The sequence below is a fragment of the Chrysemys picta genome, chromosome 16 (assembly GCF_011386835.1).
Source record: "Chrysemys picta bellii isolate R12L10 chromosome 16, ASM1138683v2, whole genome shotgun sequence".
Classification (NCBI taxonomy): Eukaryota; Metazoa; Chordata; order Testudines; family Emydidae; genus Chrysemys; species Chrysemys picta.
In genome coordinates, this window is record NC_088806.1 from 31,817,834 (window position 1) to 31,838,384 (window position 20,551).

General features: G+C 49.2%; 1 protein-coding gene across 50 annotated transcripts in view; it reads left to right on the top strand.

The window, feature by feature from the left end:
- PHLDB1 (pleckstrin homology like domain family B member 1) overlaps positions 1 to 20,551 on the top strand; it is a 109,184-nt gene that overhangs the window by 33,690 nt on the left and 54,943 nt on the right. For all 50 annotated transcript variants that reach the window (XM_065570286.1, XM_065570287.1, XM_065570272.1 and 47 more), the window contains one exon: positions 16,851 to 16,976. In XM_065570286.1, coding sequence (XP_065426358.1) covers positions 16,851 to 16,976 — 126 coding nt within the window. The remainder of the gene's footprint in view (positions 1 to 16,850; positions 16,977 to 20,551) is intronic.

The window sequence follows — 20,551 nt, forward strand, 5'->3', positions numbered from 1 at the left end:
GTGCTGGGAGCCCGGCGAGAAAGGAGCCCGGCGCTCCGTGCCGGCCAACGGGGAGGCCAGGGCTCGCCTCTTATCGCGGGCTGGTCCTTGCGCTTAGACTTTAATTATAACTCCTCCTCCTCGCTATTTTGGGAGGCTAGAATGTGGTACCAGAATTAGCTTTGGGCGCTGGAGCGTGGCAGATGGTAGAAGTCTCCTCCCACCTGGCTATAAACTAGCCAGAGTTGTGTCTTAGTGGCATCTCTGCGGGCAGTTGTGTGTGCGCATTCACTCGTGTACCAGTATGTACATGTCTGTGATGTGTGTATTTGCATGTGGCTTTTTAAAAGGATGTTTTCTTAGGCTACTGAGTATTCTTTGTTTGAAAATAATTGGTCTTGTTTGAACTGGGGAGTGAAATTTATTTCCCCTCTGATGTGTTGGCATTTTTCCTTGAGACCTCGACAGCTGTGCAGCTGAAACTGACTTGAAAAAACGCTGCAAATAGCATGAAATACTAGCTAAATATGTCCCCTGTGTATTATATATACATGTACATGTGGTGAATGTGTGCTTGAGGGGAATTAATTGCACTTATTTTCATATGCGAGTTGCACATGGTCATCCCAAATGAATGAAAATAGAAAGTTTGTTGCCCTTCCAGCCATCAGTGCTATTTATATCACAACAGAGAACTGCTAAAGATACAGTACTAAATTCAGCTCTGGTTTAAGTGGCTTAAAACTTTATTGAAGTAGAGTTGTACTTCTTTGGCCCATAAACATTGTCCTCTAAACACAAGTGGTACACTTTAACTGTCTCTGTCCCCCAAATGATGCATTGGTGTGATTACATGCATCCATCACTCCTGGGAATAGTGAAATCCTGAATGACACACCTCCCCATTGACTTTGTTTTCCTTTCTTTGTGGTTCAGATATTGGAAAATTCCAGTATTTATTTTGGGTTGTTGTTATGTGTTTGGGGGGAAGCAATGATATATCACAATGCCGTTATAAACTGGGTTCATAAGTGGCTGCCACACAGTGCTGTTTGCAATCTTCACTTTTTTATCATAGAATCATAGGGTGAGTATTTTTTTTTCCTCTTTCAGGTTTGTTTATTTTGTGGCTGTGAGAGCAGGAGCAGGTATGGGACCTGAAAAAACTTGGGTGGCTTTTTTTTTTTTAAACTGACTTGATTTCAATTTGATGACACCCCTCTAAACAAAGTGAAAGTGAGATCTGTATTGTATTCCTGGCTGTGAGAGCTGGAATCTTAGTCCCTCTGGGTTGTGAAAGAAACACACTTGTGTCCACATGAGCAGGACCATGGGGTAAAGGGAATATGTCCCATTTATGTTTTGGGGGAGGTCTGGATTGTTGTTGTCTGTTCCTTTTCTAGTGTTCTTAGAAATTAAAGTGTTTTTTTTTACCCCTTCTCTACTCCCCACCACTTTTATCTTTCTTGATGTTGGATTGCATTGGAGCCAGAAATCAGGGTTCTGTGAGGTGGTGATTTATCTTTGAATTTTCTGGAGTGGAGGAAGTCACACAAAGGGCTGGGGCTAGAGCATGGAGGGAGACCTCATGAATAATAATCCAAACCCCAGGGAATAGGGAGGCAGGGGAATGCAGGTTAGTCCTTGAATGTTTAGAACCAGGGAACAGATTGTTTTAAGAGGGGGATTTGCCCAACCCCCTCCCAAGTACAGCACTGATTACATACTGGGGAGCTTTTAGTAAAGAGCCAGGCATGTAATTCTGAGTCTCCAAATGATCTGTAAACCCAGCTGTCAGGGTTTATACAATCCCAGGATTTCTACATGAGACTTTCTTTTTGTGTTAAAAAGCCAAGGAGCATTGGAAACTTGTTGGGGTCTGTGTACAGAAGTGATTTCCCCAAATGCCACTCTCTGCTGTAGGAACCACCTGTTTCTTTAAAGCTCTCTGTCCTTGACTTCCTGCCCCTGTTTCAGCTTTTCTGGGTCTAATGTGGCTGGATCGAGGCAGGTTGGAGAAAAAGCTCCTCGCTCACCTCCTGTGGTTCTTCCCCTGACACTTCCCCCTTCTTCTAGCCTGTTGTTAGAGATCAGAGAATCTTGTGACTCCAGTGGAAGGGATGGGGCTTTGATTAGTGTCTGTAGTTGGAGTTCTGCAGCAGATGTCTTTCTCTCCATGCCTCTCGGGATGGTGGGAGCAGATTGAGGATCCTTACAAAACTTTTAATAAAATGGACTGGTGTTGCTTGTTAGTTTACTAAACTCTCTAAGGGCAGTAGATTATGCTTTCTTGGTCACCAACAGCAGAGAGGTGTAAAAGAGAACTGGATAAATTCATGGTGGTTAAGTCCATTAATGTCTATTAGCCAGGATGGGTAAGGAATGCTGTCCCTAGCCTCTGTTTGTCAGAGGGTGGAGATGGATGGCAGGAGAGAGATCACTTGATCATTACCTGTTAGGTCCACTCCCTCTGGGGCACCTGGCATTGGCCACTGTCAGTAGACAGGATACTGGGCTAGATGGACCTTTGGTCTGACCCGGTACAGCTGTTCTTATGTTCTTATGTGCGAATGGTGGTGGGAGAGAGCTTCAGGGTCTACTGAGGGTGGGAAGGCAGGGTTAGTCTGTGTACATAACCTGTTCCCAAGAGACTTCATGGAGGAAGTGTAAAACTCACACCCAGGCTGTGTGAGAGTTGGGTGTTAATGAGAGAGGGTCCTGCCTGGCCCAGTCAAGCCCCAGAAGCAGAGATGCTCCATGGTGACAGGGCAGAGGCTGCTTTTCATCTATTCACGAAGGTGTGACCATGACTTTCTGCTCCGTCCTTGGAGGTAGAAAACCCCCCAAACTTCTTCCCAGAGACAACTGCAGAGTAGCAAGTCGAACTGATCATGGACTGTAGAGACCATGCTGATAGTTGTGTTAGAAATGCTTAGCTACTTAGGGAGTGACTGGAGTCTAGTAGTCTAGCAAGGAAACTAGAAGTTAAGCCTCCAGCTCTACCATTGACTGTGTGTGGCCCTGGGCCATTTTACACTTAGCCTATCTGTGCTCTTGCTTAACTAAGGCATGAATTGGTTTTAGGGTCTAATCATCAGGTCTGGAATAAACAGATTCCCTAAAACCACAAATCCCCGCAGGGCTAGCTCAGCCTGTCTTCCTGATTTGCATAAATCAAGATCCATGCAGCCAGCTGTGTGTGAAACACACTAGACCTTCAATACCAAGGCCTGATCAGCCCTGCATGGACAGGAAAGGTCCCATGGCACTTTCTGTAAAGTTTTTGTCCAACATTTTCCCTCCCCCACTGCCATGCACTACTTCGCTCCTGTGTCCTTGGAGGTAACCACATCTCAGGTTATGCCCATAAAGCGTGTTGGGACCCTCTGCCAAGCGCTATGGATGTGTGAAATGTTTCCCTCATTATGATTGCTAAAAGGAGGAGTGTGTATTTCTCAAGTAGAGTAGACCTGGAGTAATAGGATTATTTAGGGTGACCAGATGTCCTGATTTTATAGGGACAGTCCTGATATTTGGGGCTTTTTCTTATATAGGCTCCTATTACCTCACACCCTCTGTCCCAATTGGTGTGTGTGTGTGTGGGGGGGGGGGGGGGGGTAGTGCTGTATGCACTGTAGACCAGGGAACTCTGTTCCTATGCTGTGGTTAATCCAGACAACATGTCAATGCTGCTGTAGTCCTAGCTACTATTTCCCAATAACTGGACACTAGTATAAAAGCTATGACTGTCTGAGCACTGGAGAGAAGGCAGGAAACCCAGGCCCAGCTCTAGGTTACTGGCACACGGCTTGCTACACGCCCTCCCCCACATTTTTGTTTCTTAATATTTCTTTTCCCGTTACTTTTATTTTTCCTGTTTTTTTAGCACAGTCTTGTGCTTTGGGGGCTTTCCCCCCTTCCCTTCTTTGTTTGCCTGATCTGGGCCTTTGTTTTCTCTAGCCTCAATCTATGACCTCAGGTACAGGTTATACCAAAAAACCCAGGCTTCAAACCCTGCCAGACCTGCCACGGGTCTTTTCCCTGCAGCAATGGACATTCAGACTGCCTCTGCTGCCTTGGGGTGACTCATGTGCCCTCCAAATGTAAGGTCTGTTCAAGTTTTAAAAGCAGATCTTGAAAGCTTAGGGAGGACAGGATGAACTTGCTGCTGATGGAGCATTCTCTGAGACTCCTGGGGTCTGAATCCCCTCACCTACTTCCTGTACTTCAGCTCCAGGTGCTCAGAGAACCTCTGTGATCATTGTGGCTGCAGTGGTAAGCAAAGATCTTGGGGGCCATTCAGAACTATCTAGACCTTCAACAAAGAAGAAATCCCCTCTCCAGAACAGTAGGGGAAAGTCACCGTCTCAGGAGACCTCATGTCCTGGCATGGGTACTGCTAAGGCGCCCATCTCCTCTGGTACTGAGATCTTGTCACTGGATAAAAAGATTACACCATGTACTGAGAATCACATCCAGTAAACAGCTTGGAGCAGTACCAATATCAGTACTGGACTCAGTGCCTTCAAAACACAAGGACTCTTCTAAATCCAAACTGAAATAGTCATCAGTAACAGTGTCTTTATCCAGCCACGGAGAACACATGGACTACACTTTGGTACCATCTTCGATACTTCCTGATGTACTGATTTCAGAGTACCCAGTACTGTTCAGGGTCCTCTTCCATAAGGAATGTGAGTTACCATTGCTGAGGGGTACCGAACGACATTCCCAGCTGGTACTGACTTATCTCCTGGAGTCGACCCTTCCATCTGCGACAACTGCTCATCCTGGGGTGCTGATACAGCCACTGGTTCCACACCAACCTTTAGAAGGTACTGAGAGGGACTTCCGGTTGGTACTGACATATTATCTGGAATTCCCTTACCAGCCAACAACACCTCAGCCCTCAGTACTGATGCAGTTGCAGGACTCATCATGTTACCAGCACAAACACTGTTACCGGCACCATTTTCTTCTCCTCCCCTGATGGTCATGGGCGAGGACATCTCATTCGCTTCTGAGGTGTCTATACAAGGCTCCCCTACCTTTCCATTTCAGCCACCCCTCCTTGAAGTGCACCCTGAGGAAGAAACTCCCAGCAGGTGGTGTACCCAGCAATATTGGCAAGAATAAGCTTGGGGGTCCAACCCCCTTCCCTTATGCCCCACCACAATGGGTTTTTGAAACCAGGGGGCCCCTTATGGCAAGCTCTTCTACAGGGTTCCATTGTGTAAGAGGTCATGCCAACAGCACCAAGCCCAGGTCCTGTTCTGCAGGAGTTGCTTACAGACGAGCAACAGCCAACTGGGGAAGAATAAGTGCCTCCTTCCCATAAATCTTCCTCCTCACCAGATGCCTGACTCCCTGGTTGTTGAGGTGGTTAATGAATGAAACAGACAACATTGTTGCCGATCAACACCATCTGACAGGAAACTGAAATGGCTAGACCTCCTTGGCCGCAAAAGCTACTCCTTGGCCTCATTGCAGTTCAGAGGAGCCAGTTGCCAAACCCTGAGGGCAAAATATGATTTTACGAATTATTACAAATTTTTCATCTTTTATTGAATATCTGCCACAAGACAAGAGGGAACAATTTCAGGCCCTCATAAAAGCCATAAAATCATCAAGGCTTCTCTCCAGGCCTCTCTTGATGCTGCCAATACAGCTGCAAGTTCCATGGCTATGGCAGTAGTTGTGCACAGAGCATCTTGGCTGCAGTCTCCGGCCTCCCCCAGAAGGTACAAAATGCCATCAAGGACCTTACCTTCGAAGCACCTAAGTTGTGCAGCAGCGCCACGGGTGGATCCCTTCATTCTCCTGAAGATACCCAGGTGACACTACAATCACTGGGCATTTATATACCTGTGACAAAGAAAAAATATAGTAGATCGTAGACAGCTCAGTGGTCTCATCTAGTCCACTACCAGCTCACGAGACTGGCTGAACCCTACAAGAAGAAGCCCAGATTCACTGAAAAGGGCCATCCTCCACAGTGTCACTGCAGTTGGCAACATCCTCAAAACAACCATTTTGACCCATTGGTCGAAGGCCACAAACTGTTTTCCTCTCTGGATCCTACATTGAACCTATTCCCGCTTCCACCCTTATGGGTATCGTCTCTCCTATTTTCTGCCTTCCTGGGAGTTCATTACTTTGGACAGATGGATGTTGGAGGTGATTTCTGTAGGCTATTCCATCCAGTTTAGCATCTTCTCACCCTCCCTCCCCAACCCTCTTCAGAGACCCTACTCATTAGTGTCTGATATCAGGGGGTTGGTTCAAAGCACATCTGGGATCTCCTGAAGCGTTAAGAGGCCTGTCTGTCTGATGTCGTTGCTGTTTGGTTCGGCAGTCTGGCGCCCATAGTGCATTCACTGCCTCCCCGACTTGGGTGTAGTGCCCTTGGCCTCCCATAGCAGTGTGGCCAACCAAGTCTCAATCAAGCCTTGTGCGCTCTGCTGAGATAGCTCTGTCTGTCTGTCATCAACAGGGGTGTTGATCTAGGGGCCCCACAGCAGCAGAGATGCCCCCCAGCTCCCTGCACAGGCCCTCAGTCATTGAGAACCATTGGAGTGTGTTCCCTGGGAGAGGGGCATGTGTTGTGCCAGGCACCTGAGCCTCCTGTTATGGTTGTTCCTGTTGCCGAGCTGTTGCGCTGCTTTTGGGGTGTCACATGGGGTGTCCCTCCTGCCACAATAGAGCAAGTGGTCCCTAGGGCAGTCCTCTCCCTTGGGAGGCAGGGGACAGCCCTGGTGTAGCTGTCCTGGCAGATCTGCCCTGCGGAACCGGGGCTAGGCTACAAAGTGGTGGTGGTGGTGTAGAGTCTCCCTCTACTCCCCCTGGGGAGAAGCATTTGTTTCTCAGCCTGTCTCCATGTCCACATCCTACCAAGTGATGGGATGTCCCTCCAGACGTTTGAATGGCCACAGGATGTTCGTGTTCTGTTAACACAGTAAAGGTTCCAGTTGTTTGCCTGTGACCCGTGGAGGCAAGTGCCATACTGCTACTTGCTGGCTCTGCCTGCTGGGTTGCTCAGCCCAGTATGGTGTTGCATGCTGGGATGCTCCCTCTACAGTCCAGGGGGCAGAAAGCTGATGTTGCCCTCTCTTATTTGGTGTGCTTGGGGTGGAGGACCCAGGGGTGTTTTGATCTGGGCTTTCAGACCAACCCCAAGTCTTAATAAAGGGCTGGTTAACCTCTATACTGGCCCCATGCCAGTGTCAAGATAGGTAGAGGTTCCTGCTTGTGCTCCTCTGTGCCCCAAGCCTTGCTGCAAATTCTTGCCACTGGCACATTCTGTGCGTGATGATAACCTAAACATGAGCAACTAGGTGCTCTGTAGAGCTTCCTCCCCTTCCCTTCATGGTGTTGGATGTCTGTCCAAGCTCTGCTGCTCAGGCCCACAGCACCCACTGGGGGGAAAAGGGGAGCGTCCCAGTCCCTCTCCTTCTCCTATGATTGTTTTTCCCTGCATATCTCACTCCCCTTGCACATCCCACTCCCCCAAGACAGAAGTTCCTTCCCTCCTGTATGCTCAAAGAACCATCCCCTGGAGGGAGGTATTTTCAGCCCTGGCTGAAGCTGAAAAGCAAGGTTCCCCAGGGGATTGGCAAAGTGCTTCAAAGCTAGGCGTGTCTGGGGAGCATTCCAGCTCCTTCCCCTCCCACTGCAGGTCCCACAGACATGTTCTGCAGTGCGTTCCTTGCTCAACACAGAACAGGGGAGGGAAGCTGGGCCTAGGAATGCCACCCCCAGTCAGTGCTCTGGGGTGGGGTCACACATGGTGGCACATCGCTTGCCAGCCTCTGACTTTGGGGTACCATGTGGCAGCATTCTGTCTGGTGCTGAGGGCTAGCCTGGGTCTGTAGCACTGGAACAACATCTCTGAGAGCCCGGCCCTATGGGCAGAGAGCTGACCTGGGCACCGGGTTTCCTGCTGTTTGGCTTTAAGTTTCAACCTTAACTTTTTCCTCCAGTTTGTGGGGGTGGAGCACAGGAATTGGCAGCGGGACTCCTGAGACACTACACCCTGCAGATGTGGATCCCCCGTACCTCTTGCTATTGGGCCCTTCCTCTTTCTGTGCCTAAGCCTAACGTCTGCCCCATGGGCCTAGTCGGGTCTGTAAGTCGTGGGGTGGGGTGGGGTGGGGGCTTGTTTGTGAAGGTTTGTAAAATGCTTTGAGATCATCTGATGGTGGGAGCTAGTGGAGAGCAAAGGGTTAAATGAGTCTGATTTTCTGTATTCGCCATCTGTCTAAGTTAGAACATGACCTGGTTCTTCCCTCGCTTATTCGAGTCCCATTACACAGACGTCGGGGAACTTCCCCAATAGGAGGAGAATCAGACCGGGATATAGATCAGCATTTGTCAGCATACCAAACCCTTTGCAACGTCTGACTCTCCCTCCAAACTCTGAATGTTCAGTTCCTCCCCAGCCAGGGGAAGCAGTTCACCCTCTTCTTTCTTGCTGGTTGGATATATAACAACATACTCTCTTCTCCAGGCTGCAAGTTTGAGATTTCTGTGCTATAGACTCTCTCCTGTCCACTGCAGACAGGAAGGGTCTGTGCTTCTTATTTCTACTTTCCGTTAGCTCTGCCTTCTGCTCCCCTTTGTAGGTCTTTATTCTGGTAACTGAGTCAGGGTCAGCGGTGGGGCTCTACTTAGGAGCGGCTCTGGCCTTTTCTGGGTTGAGATCCTTGCCTCTAAAGTGTGACTTGTTGGCACTGCTCTGGGACTTGGTCAGGCATGTTGATAGCAACAGAAGCAGGGCTAGATGGCAAGCATGGGTGCTCACTCCTTTGCACTCAACAGGCCATGAACAAACAGCACATGGGTCAGCCGGGGAGACTATGCCAGGCAATTGAAGCAGGAATGGTCCTGCCTGTGGTCAGGCCAGAGCCCAGAGGAAATTCCACACAGTCTCTGACCCTTGCACCCTCCAGGAGAGATTCCAGCCCCCAGCATTGCTCAGCCTGGCAAGGAGAGAGATCAGTCCCTTCCTCCTCTTCCTGTGTCAGGTGGCGAAAGCAAGGGCGTTGCTGGATGATGTGAGCAGCAGGTGAAAAAAACCCTTCATTGTGCAGTGTGTGGAGTGCCACCCCAGGGGCAGAGTCAAACACTGCTGGGCCTTGCTGGCCCTGACTGATATTGGCCTTTATGGCTGTGGTTGGGGCTCATGCTTCAGAGCGTGTGCTGGTTCCTGTAGGGGGTCAGGTAGAATAACCTCCCACCCAGGTGCAGCATTGTCCCAGGTGCTCTGTGGTCTCTTCTGCTGCCTGCTGAAGCCTCCATGTTAGGCTAGGAACTGGAAATGCTGAAAATGGTCTGATCTGGTACAGCACATCCTGAGTCCCCTGGGATCAGCTTACAGATGTGGGAATCTTCTCATCTCAGGAACAGTCAAGAAAGAAAGAGGTGCAGGAACAGGAAGCGTTTCACAGACCAGAGGTGTATAGCAAGAGCTGGATGCTGCAGTCTGGCATGGTTATGGATTTGCTCGTACAAATTTATGTCTTCTCCTTCCTCACTGTCTGAAAGGGCTGCTTAGAATGAAGGGACAGGGACTAGCTTCTGTAACAGGCTGGGCTGGACATGGCAACCATGGCTAATTATAATTGCCGTGTGTGTCCTGTTCATCTGTCGCCCTTGAAACACTTTACACAGGTAGGTAAATAGCCTCCTCCTTGTGAGCTCTGCACCTGACCCACCAGAGAGAAGCAGTGTGTCCACACTGAGTCCATGACAACCCCATTCTCCTGAGCCCCAGTCCTGTATCTAATTCACTGCCCCATGCCACCTCCCTGGACAGTCATTGTGTCAGCTATCCTGGTGTCAGTCTAAAACACTCCTGGGATGAGTATCCAAGTACCACGCTGCCCTTAGGCCCCCTTACAAGAATGATCCATGCTCTTGACTATAAGGTCTCGGCAGCTTTGCTGAGACCACACCTTGCCCGTCCTTGGCTGATGGTGCATAATGTAGCAGCTTCTGTGAAAGAAGACATGTGGATGTCATCAGAGAGGCCCAACCAGACCCTGCTGAATAGGAAGTAACTCGCCACCCTGGCCTTCTCCTCTGCCCACTCAAAACTTGTCTTAAAGATATTTAAAGCCTTGACCTCTTACGTGGGGCTTGGTCAGGAGGGAGCTAACAGGAACAGCTACAGCCGGCAGAATTATCTGCCTATTCTCTATAACCAGCACTTTCAAACCTAGCATTAGGCACCTATTGCTGGACTCTGAGGGGCTGAGCATGGCTGTTGCACATGATGTGAGCTGTGGGTGCTCAGCACCTCTGAAATTCAACCACTTATTTGGGTGCCTGATATGGATGTAGGTGCTGGACTTTAGGCTCCTTGTTTTAAAGATGCTCTATTTACTTTTGGATTAGGCTCTCCATGGGCTCTTCTAACACTGAGTTTCACAACCCACTTCCAAGGTGATATTGACCCCATTTTACTGCTGGAGAAATTGAGACAGATCTGAAGTGACTTGCCCTGTGTCACACAATGAATTTGTAGCAGAGCTGGTGCAACCCAACCTATAGACCTAAGGAGTCCTGAAGTGAGGAATATACCAACCAGCCTCTCTCCCTTTACTATATTATCCACTGCAGTAATTGTCATGTGTTGAGAGATTTGTGTCTATATTGAATTATGAAATTAAATTGTACAGAGATGGTCTGGCATTTGGCATGGCTATATCCCCCTGTACCGCCCCCAGGGGATCTTTAAATACACTGTATCCACCTGCATGTTTCTCTGAGTTTCCAGCCAGAAATTGTAACTGGGAAAAAGGGGTCAGTGACACCATTGTTGTAGCCCTGCTGCTCACAGAGACCTGTCCATGTTACAGCAAGGAGCGCAGCGGCTCTAGAGTAGAGGGGATGGATTCTGGCAGGGCCTACATGCTCTGTGGTGGAGTATCCACTCCTCATGAGTGTGAGGGACAGTTGCTAAACACTGCTTGGGACTTGAGCAAAGATTGTGATTTGCAATCCCCTTTCCAGCAGCCCTGGCCACAGCTCAAAATCCTGTCTGTCAATTAAACTTTATTGTAGTTGTGCAGCAGCACCACTATCATTAAGGTTCTGTCACAACGTCTATTTAAAGGTTCCTCTTTCAAAGTACTCTAAAATTGACATGCTGTATCAGATTTCTATGAAATTTGGTGCGCCTCAGGTGGGTGTGGGGTTGGATTAGTGACCCATATTTGGAGTCATTTGAGCCAAGGGTTCCAGAGATATAAGCCCCTCCCTCCCAGCCCCCCACAAACCAGCCATATTAAAAAAAGCTTTTAGGTATGTGGTTTTTGGTTTTGCCCAGCACTAAAGACCAAACTATTGAAGTTGTGCAGGTCAACCTGGTTTCAAACTGTAAAGTTTTACCTAAGGAAATATGTGGCACTCACTAGGACTATGTCTACACCGCGCACTTTACAACAGCAGCCGCACCGTTGTAAGGTGTGCTGTGTAGCTGCTCTTTATTGCCAGGAGAGAGCTCTCTTAGCGGCAAAATAAAACCACCTCCAACGAGGGGCAGTAGCTTCATCGGCAGGAGCTCTCGCTGAAGCACTGTCCACACAGGTGCTTTTCGTCGTTAAAGCTTTGGTTGTTCAGGGAAGTGTTTTTTCAAGCCCCTGAGCAACAAAAATTGCATCAACGAAAGTGCCAGTGTAGACATAGCCTACGTCGTTGGGGGACTCAAATTGAGAACAGTATTGAAGAAAATGTGCACTTGTTACACTGCCCATGCCCCAGTACAGAAAAATGGCTAGAGGGTTTCCATTCCTGACATTTTATATGCTTTAATCCCGACCTTTTTTTTTTTTTTTTTCCTTTTTGACCTTTAATAGTGGAAAGTATTTTGAGGAGGAATCCTGTGGGTGAGAGGAATGGATTGTAAAAGGAGATAAAGAGCTTGTACATTTCAACAACTGTGGGATTGGCAGAGTAAAGCTATGTATTGATGGGGTGTATTGGGGCATTGCTGAAAGAGGGAAGAATTAAGGTTGCATGGGCAACCTTAACTGTATATTTCCTGGTTTTCATAAGTTTGAGTTTTACTCAACTCAGTGGTGTGGAAAGGGATGATATACAGTAGTTACGAACAATACAGGAATGGAGGTGGTTCATAGCTCTGAAATGTTCATAACTCAACAAAACGTTATGGTTGGTTCTTTCAAAAGTTTACAACTGAACATTGACTTAATACAGTTTTGAAACTTTACTATGCAGAAGAAAAATGTTGTTTTTAATCACCTTAGTTTAAATGAAACAAGCACAGAAACAGTTTCCTTACATTGTCAAATCTTTTTTTAAACTTCCCTTTATTTTTTTAGTAGTTTACGTTTAACAGAGTATTTGCTTCTCTTTTTTGTTCCTCTCTCTGCTGCTGCCTGATTCCATATTTCCAGTTCCAACTGAGGTGTGTGGTTGACCGATCAGTTCATAACTCTGAGATTCTACTGTACCACCAAGCAACCTTAACTCTGGGTTAATATAGTTTTTTGGCGTTGAATATATATTTGCTATAAACATTAATTTAGCTGTATGAGGCCCCTTTAATTGTACGTGGGGAAACTGAGCACAAAGCAGTGACTTATCCAGCTCACAGGGAATTTGTGGCAAGGCCAGGAATAGAACCTGGGAGTTGCAAACACCCATCTCCTTCTCTTGCAGCTATACAGTGCTCCCTCTGTTAAGGAATGGGAGGAGACTGGGGAACAGCCTGAGACCGAAAGTAAAGTGGTGTAAGAACAGAAAGCTACCAATAACATGTTAGGAGCCCTACTGCTTTGTAGGGAAAAATTCTCTCCTCTCCCCAATTCCCCTTTGATCGACAACGGGAAGTGTGAGATTGCCTGGGGAAGTGGAGTGAGAGCTCTCAGCAGATACTCGAAGGGAGCAGTTTGTTGATATTGAGGAGTGTTGCCACTTAGCCCGATATAAATATTACTTACCAAAACCTGTAACACCTTACCTGTCCCCAAAAGTGCCCCAGTGCCTGCACTGATGTATTGGGTTAGGGCTAGTTACTGGTTTGCTGGCTGCGTGAAGCTGAATGCACTGGCCACATGGCTAGCCAAGGGACTCCAGGAAAGGCATACTCCCTTTTTAATAAGGTAGTAATTCACTTTCCACGTGGAAACACAGTGCTGGGACCTGGTCTTCTCTGGGTTGCTGATTCGGAGAGTCCGGGAGTGCATTCCCTCCAGCCCAGGGGCAGAGTCACTCTTCAATCCTCCCCCATTTATAGAACTCATCATGGGCCCTGATTTCAGAGGCGCTGACCTGCAGCTGCCAGTGAGGTCAGTGGGCCCAGATAATTTGAAAATCAGGCTCCTAGTCTTCAGTGATGGCCTTTTTACCCCGACAGCCTCCATGCACATGCATCAGCCATGAGTGCCTTCCCCTCTCCTAGGGAATGAAAGCAATCATGTGTGCTGGTGGGAGGCAGGTGGCACGGGTTTGGCATTTGGCGCTGATGTGTGTATGTACAAGGCTTGTGTTTATACGCCTGTCTGCACATCCCCCAAGCCACATTCCACACTCATGGCTCATCACCAGCTTTCTCCAGAGAAGTCAGTTGGTTTTGGCCAAAAAAGATGATTTGCTCGTGCAGACAGGAGCTGTCTTGTCTGCAGTGCAGACTGCCAGCTGTGGCATCCCTGCGATGTTGCTGACTTCCAGTAAAAGGTGAATCCTGCACACAATCCCGCTTCCCCCTGGAACCATGCACCCTATCCATACTTCTGTTTCCCCACCCTCTTGCTCAAGATGCTGTGTACTCCCTCATTTCCATGATGCTTTGGGGGAAGGAAATGGGGGGAGGAGATATACCCTAGATTTCAGCCTCTCTCCTTGGTCCCTGAAGATGGCAGAACAGCCTGTCCCTAGGAAGAGCCCTCAGGGCTGGGCCGTACCTTGAAGCCCAGCTGTTCCTGGCTCCATCCTGCCTCTTTCCAACACTTTCTCTCTGTGTCTTGTGCTTTCTCTCATGAGTGCAACGTGGAAAATAACACTCAAGTGAAGAGCAAAGGCCTGATCTCAGTTTGGAATAGCAGAGGCTGAGTCTATTCTGTTCTATATAGGCTTTTTTATCACGCTTATTACTGCAACATCTGAGCACCTTCCACTAATGCATTAAACAATGTGAATACATGTCTGTCACATTTGTTCTCTCATTCTCTGCCCAGAGGGAGAAGCATTTGTAAAGGAGTGTTTTGGTAGGTTTTTGTTTGTTTGTTTAAATAAATATACCTGTTGCTATATGTTTATATTAGAAAAGACAAGGTCAAAGAAATGTGCCTTGCTCTTGGAGTGGAAAGTGGTGAGATTTGTGATGGTCCTTAGTTCTTGGGGAGTTCATAACACAGGTTCTGTCTCCCTCACAAACAAGCTTTACTCCTATTGTTGAGAATTCCATTGTGCCAAAAGAGCAAGGTTGTTGACCACAATCTTTATCCTAGAGCATTAAACGGTCTTTTAGATATCCTCGGCCCAGGCCATGGAGCGCTTTGACGATAAGGACTGAGACCTTGAACTTGAACTTGATTTGATATTTTATGAGAAGCCAATGCAGAGAGTGGAAGACAGGTGTGATGCATTCATGGTAGCCAGTGCTGCTGAGGAAACGCGCTGCAGTGTTTTCTACTAGTTGGAATTTCCAAAGTGCTGAAAGTTTCATGCCCAGGTATGCCACGTTACTGAAGTACAGCTGAGAGATGACAAAAGCATGAATAACTGAGGCCAGGTCACCTTCTGTCAGGATGGGGTGGAGTCTCCTAGCCAACCAAAGGTGATAGAAAGCATTATTCATGGCCATTGCAATGTGAGAGCTCAGTCAGTGAGGAATCCAAGAGTACTCCTAGACTGGACTGAATTGACAAATTGTGGATGTGAACCTTCAACCTCTGTACTGTGGCTGTAAACTCCTCAAAATACTTTCCTCTGCCCACCAGTATCACCTCTGTTTTGCTTGGGTTCAGATTCAACCAACTGCTCTTCATCCATGAGCTGATCTCATCCAAGCACTGGGCGATCTTGTTGGTAGTGGTGTGGTCGAATGTGGTGAAGGATAGATAGAGCTGTGTCATCTGTATATTGATGGCATTTGAGTCCCTGTGATCTGACCAGTTCACATACTTGCTGGATATAAATGTTGAAAAAGATCAGAGAGAGAATTGATCCTTGTGGAACCCCACAAGCAAGGGGTAGTGGTAGAGGTGCAGTTTCCCATCTTTGGATGCAAACTGTGGGAAGGACCCAAACCATTTTAATGTATTGCTCTGGACTCCTGCCACCTCCCTCAGGTGAGACAGCAGTATCTTGTGCTCAGCAATGTTAAACGCTGCAGAGGCGTCCAGGAGGATGAGAATAGATGTTCATCCGTGCCACAAAGCAGTTTCAGTTCCGCATCCTGTCCTGAATGCAGATCCTACCAGGTCTAGATTGCTGGCTTCAGTGAGATGAGCGTGCTCAGGAAAGGGAGGTTTGGCTAGGACTGATGCAGCCTTGCTGCCAGGCCATGTCTAAGCAGCGCTACAGCTGGGCTACATGTATCCTAACCTGCCTTAGGAAAGGAAAGGAGGATCTGGTGATGCAGGAAGCCTTGGGTATGGTGAGTCAGTGACTGCACCCATAATCAGTGGTCCCAGCACAACAGCCTCCCAGTGATCCCTCAGTCTTATGGTATTTGCATCATGTCTCTGTGCAAACTGGCTCTTATTTCCCTCGCTGCCCTTGGACTTGAAGCTCTTTGGGTGGGTGGGTGGATGGATACTCCCATCTCAGCCCAGGTAGGAGAGAGAAAGGGGTGCAGTAGAGAGCAATTGTCTGAGTCGGGAGCACAGCGTTCCTTGTGCAGGTACTGCTGAGCTCCTCTCTTTAAGATGCACAAGGCTCTTCTTTTCCAAGCTGCCACCTCCTTGCATGGCTCCCTCTGCCCATTCTTGGGAGGCACAGATGGGCGGAGCAATAACCAGTAGCAGAATGTCTGACGGGAAGCGAATGGCTCAGTGGGGAGGGTCAGATGTCTAGTTAGCAAGTAGGTTTGAGGGGCTTCCCCCAAACCACCCCCAATAGGCTTGTGAGGAGCTATTCATTCATAGCCTCATGCCTCCTGACAGGCTGTGGTCCTGCACCATAAGCTCTTGTTCTAGTGCATCCTCACAGCATGTACTATCTGCCGTGCCCGCTGAGCAAAGTGACACGCCAGCTTCTGTGAGTTCCACATCAGCCCTGTGACCCGACGACAAATCTCCAATGTGCCTAAAACCCACCAAGCCCCACCCTCAACCCCTCTGTACCTGGCACTTGGGTGCTCCCTGCTTACGCTACACTGCCAGGCATAAAGGGGCAGGCTAAGGGTTCTCTTGGTGTCTCTCTGCCACCAGAGGCTCCTCAGGCCTGGCTCTTTCATCAGGAGCAGTGTATGCAGCTCCAGTGTGAGCAGTGGGATCACTTCATGTGTCCCAGGGTAGAATTTGGACTTGGCTCGGTGTAAATCCTGCTGGGACTTCCGTAAAGCTCCTTGTGGTCCTTCAGAAAGTGAAGTGTAATGGCAACGATTCTGTGCCTAGCTCAGTGGGGTCCGGCTCCATGACTCGGGATCCTGGTGCTACGGTGATACAAAGAGTGATTCCATCAACATGCCTGCTGTCTCAGGGCAGCTAGACAGCCAGCTGATATATTTGGGACAGAGATCCTGCCAGTTCCCATGGCCATGCCAGAGGTTCCCAACTGCTGGGCTGCGTTCAGTGATGAATCCCTTGGGGGTGGAGTGTGGAAAGAGAGACCCCCAAGGACTGGGGTGGTCATGTTCACTGTGTGCTATAACCTGCTCCATCTCACTCTCTTTCCCCAAGGGTGCATGATCTGCCTGGGGCAGTCAACCTTCCTCCGGTTTAATCACCCTGCTGAGGCCAAGTGGATGAAAAGCATGATCCCAGCTGCAGAAAGGAGTCCTGGGGCCCCATATGGACTCACGGCAGGTAGGTGAATCCTCCATGCTCAGGGCCTGGGAGTGAGGACACCTATGTTTTATTCTTGACTCTGCTGCTGACTCAAGCAAGTCAGTTTCCCCTCTCTGTGCTTGTTTCCCCACCTCTAATGTGGGGATAATAACCCACCTCCCAGGGGGGAGTTGTGTCAGTGCCTGTGGGCCTGGGATTGCTCTGAGGAAGAAGATACCCCCTGTGAGTGTTAATGGCAGCAGACTGAGGTTTTGTGTACACCATACAGCTTTTAGCGGACACGGCTGTGCCGCTAAAAGCCGCGCAGTGTAGCTGCTGTTTGTCGGCAGGAGAAAGCTCTCCTGCCGACAAAAACTTCCACGCCCCCACGAGCGGCAGCAGCTTTGTCTGCACTCCTGCCGACAAAGTGCTGTTCACACCGGAGCTTTTCATCAGTAAAACTTCTGTCGTTTGGGGGGGGGGGGGGAATTGTATTAACACCCCTAAGCAACAAAAGTTTTGCCCACGAAGTACCAGTGTAGACAAAACCTCAGAGTGTAATGAGCTCAACAGAGCCCAGATGTTCAGTAGGGCAAAGGTCAAACCCTGGGCCTTGGAGAGAGGAGTTTCGGGAGGGAGCTCTGCCAGGGCTCAGATCGGCATTTCTGTCCAGTGCTGTGGTCTTTTAGTCTGCAGCTACCCCTACTCTCTGCCAGGTTGTTGCTGCACTCTCTGAGCCACTGAGAGTCACAGTGCTGGGTTTGGTGCCTGGGCAGAGCCGGAGAGTGGCAGCGATGTCAGGCAGGAACTTCTCCCTCTCTCACCAGTGAAGGAAGGGGAGCAGAGGACTCATTGGCTTCTGAAGGATCCGGTGGAGGCTGCTGCTGGAAGTGGGAGATTGGGCTTGATTGACAGGTCTGCTCCTATAGGCCAGTTCTGCCATCACACCAAATGGAAAGGCCATGGTCTAGTTCTGCAGTCCTTACTCAGGCAGCACTCCTATTTGCTTCAGTGGGAATTTTGCCTTGAGCAAGGGCTGCAGAGCTGGGCCTAAGCCTCTCTACTTGGTACGATGGCAGAACTGGTCTATAGGATTTGCAGATTTGTCCATCAAGCCCAGTCTCCTACTTCCAGCTGCAGCCATGACTGACCCCCATTAAGGCTGGCAGTGAGTGACTCTGGGGGAAGCAGGTGAGGTCTGATAGCTCAGTAAGTCCATTCCCGGGAGAGCATGCTCCTAACATGGCCATACAGCCGCACCTTGGTGTAATGGTTCAGCATATGTCCCAGACGGTTGAGCTGCAGGATGGCCTGCACAACCTAGGATTTAACATCTCTCAAGCTTTCTACTCCCTGTAGCAGTGTTTGGTTTAACCCTTCATGTGCTGAAACCAGAGCACCCTCACCAAGATATCTGCTTGACCCTTCTTGGGGCTGGGCAGTGAGGCGCTTTGACTGATGCAGACTAAATGTTGTCCTCCTTAATGGCCCCTTGAGACAGACTTGCTGACTTGGTGCCTACAGTGGGAAGAGTTCAGCGAGAGTCTGTGCTGGTAGCACAGCAATAGTGGGAGCCAGCCTGGGAGATAGAGAGGGAGCAGAGGGGGGAGTTCACAGAGGCTTTCCAATAAGGGAGTCTGGCTGTTGACGGCTAGTCCTTTCCTGCTTGCATTCCTCTATCTGTACAGTGGGGCTTATATTGGGGGCAGTCTCTGAGCACACCCCTTTGTGGCATGGCATGCTACTGCACCAACCTACATAGCTTTCAGCACATCCAGTTGCTGCAGTGACTTAGGCTGAGTCACATCAGAGTCCACCCCTTCCTGGGCAGTAAACTCCAAACAAACACAAAAGCAAAACAATCCTCTATCCCCCGTGGGCTCAGTTCCTAGCCCCTCCTGGGCTCTACTCAGTTTCCATCACTGTTTTATAGAGCCTTGATTCTTGAGGCAGCTCTCCCTGGAGCCTCTAACCCCGGGGTTTCTGTGGGAGCCTCCTTCCAGATTCCCCTCTCCTCCTAGCCGAGCATCTCCTGGCTTTTTATGAGCACTAGGTGCTCTCTGATTTAGTCACCTGACCCCTCAGCAGCTACTCCACCTTTGGGGCTGGGACCAGGCCCCATTAAAGGGCACTCATCCAGTGACAGGGCCCATGACCCCGACTCCTTGTGAGATTAAACTCCTTACTGTTTGGAAAGCACTTTGAAGAGCTGAGTGCTTGGCAGTCAGGGGGAGGTCAGGCTGGCATCCTGCACCAGCAGTTTATAGCAGAGTGCATCCCTCCCCCCAAGCACCCATCATGGGCAAAGTACATCGATGAGGCACTGAGAAACCCCAGGGGTGTATTCTTGGTCCCATTGAGATTACTAGCAGAGCCCTTGCTGATGTTAGTGGGGCCAGGATTTCACCCCAGGACTTGGTGTTGGGACCCGATCGGGTGCCTGGTGAGAGTCCCATGTGAAGCTGTCTGGGGCAGGAGGGCATGTTCTGTGTAAGGAATGCTGGCCGTGGTGGAGCCCTGCTGGCTCTCCCTCCCTCCTGCGATTTTTGTTTCTCAACATTGTAACCACAGACCCTGATCATGCGGTGTTTCCTTAAGCAGTGCTGTCTGGGATGCTAGCCCCCACTTCTCATGCGGGAGCAGTGCTTATGTGGCCGAGTTCCACCTGCCCCCGTTCACTCTACTTTAATAAATGAAACATGCAGGCGGTTTGGCAGGTGAAGCTGCTATTTGCTCATTACATAAATGATCGTTATTGAAGATTCCGTTAAAAACTCCATTACACTGAATGCAGATGTCACCCAGCACAGATCTAGGGCCATCTTGAGAAAAGCCCTGCACTAACTGGATCTCTCCGTTTAGACCTACCAGTGTCCCCACTCCTGCCGGGGGCCATCGGGGCCCTGGGCCCTGATAGAGGAGCTGTTAGGAGTTTTGTGTTTCCAGCTGGTGAAAAAATCCCAGGGTTGGGGACAGAAATGTTTCTAAAATGATCTCTCTGCTTGCTAAGAGATGCCTGCTATTTACGTGTATATGAACAGCATTTACCCTGGTTTGTGGCCTTTCCGTTCCTGCACCCACTGTTGACTCAGCTCAGCAACTGCTCTTCTGTTTGTTAATTATTAATACGTGTCTCCAAAGAGTTTAATTGTAGCAGCTCCTGAGCTGAACCCTTGGCTGAACACAGGACCTGGCTGGCATTTCACACCAGTTCTCCTGGTCACAGGGCAGGTTCCAGAGACCTTCTAGCCCTCAGAACAGCATAAAACACAAGGTCACGAGCCTCATCTGATGTGTCGAAAGCAGGGAACCCTCCTGGAGCTGGGTGGGGGAGCTGCAGGCAGCGCTTGTCTGTAAGGGCAAATAAATGCAAGATTCAAAGGCTGTTTCTTCAGCCCGGGGGTTCCTTGTTACTTTTTTCCATGGAGTGCAAGTCTCCTTCACCTTCTGTGGCTGTTCTCCCCGTCTGCTGCCACTGACTATTGATGGGAGACTGGGCTAGATGGGCCTTGCTTTGATCCAGGCCAGTGGCTATGTGCTGTCTCCACACACCTTCTCAGGCTGTGCAGAGCTTCCATTACCACTCCATACCTCCCCTGCAGCTCCTTGCGTGG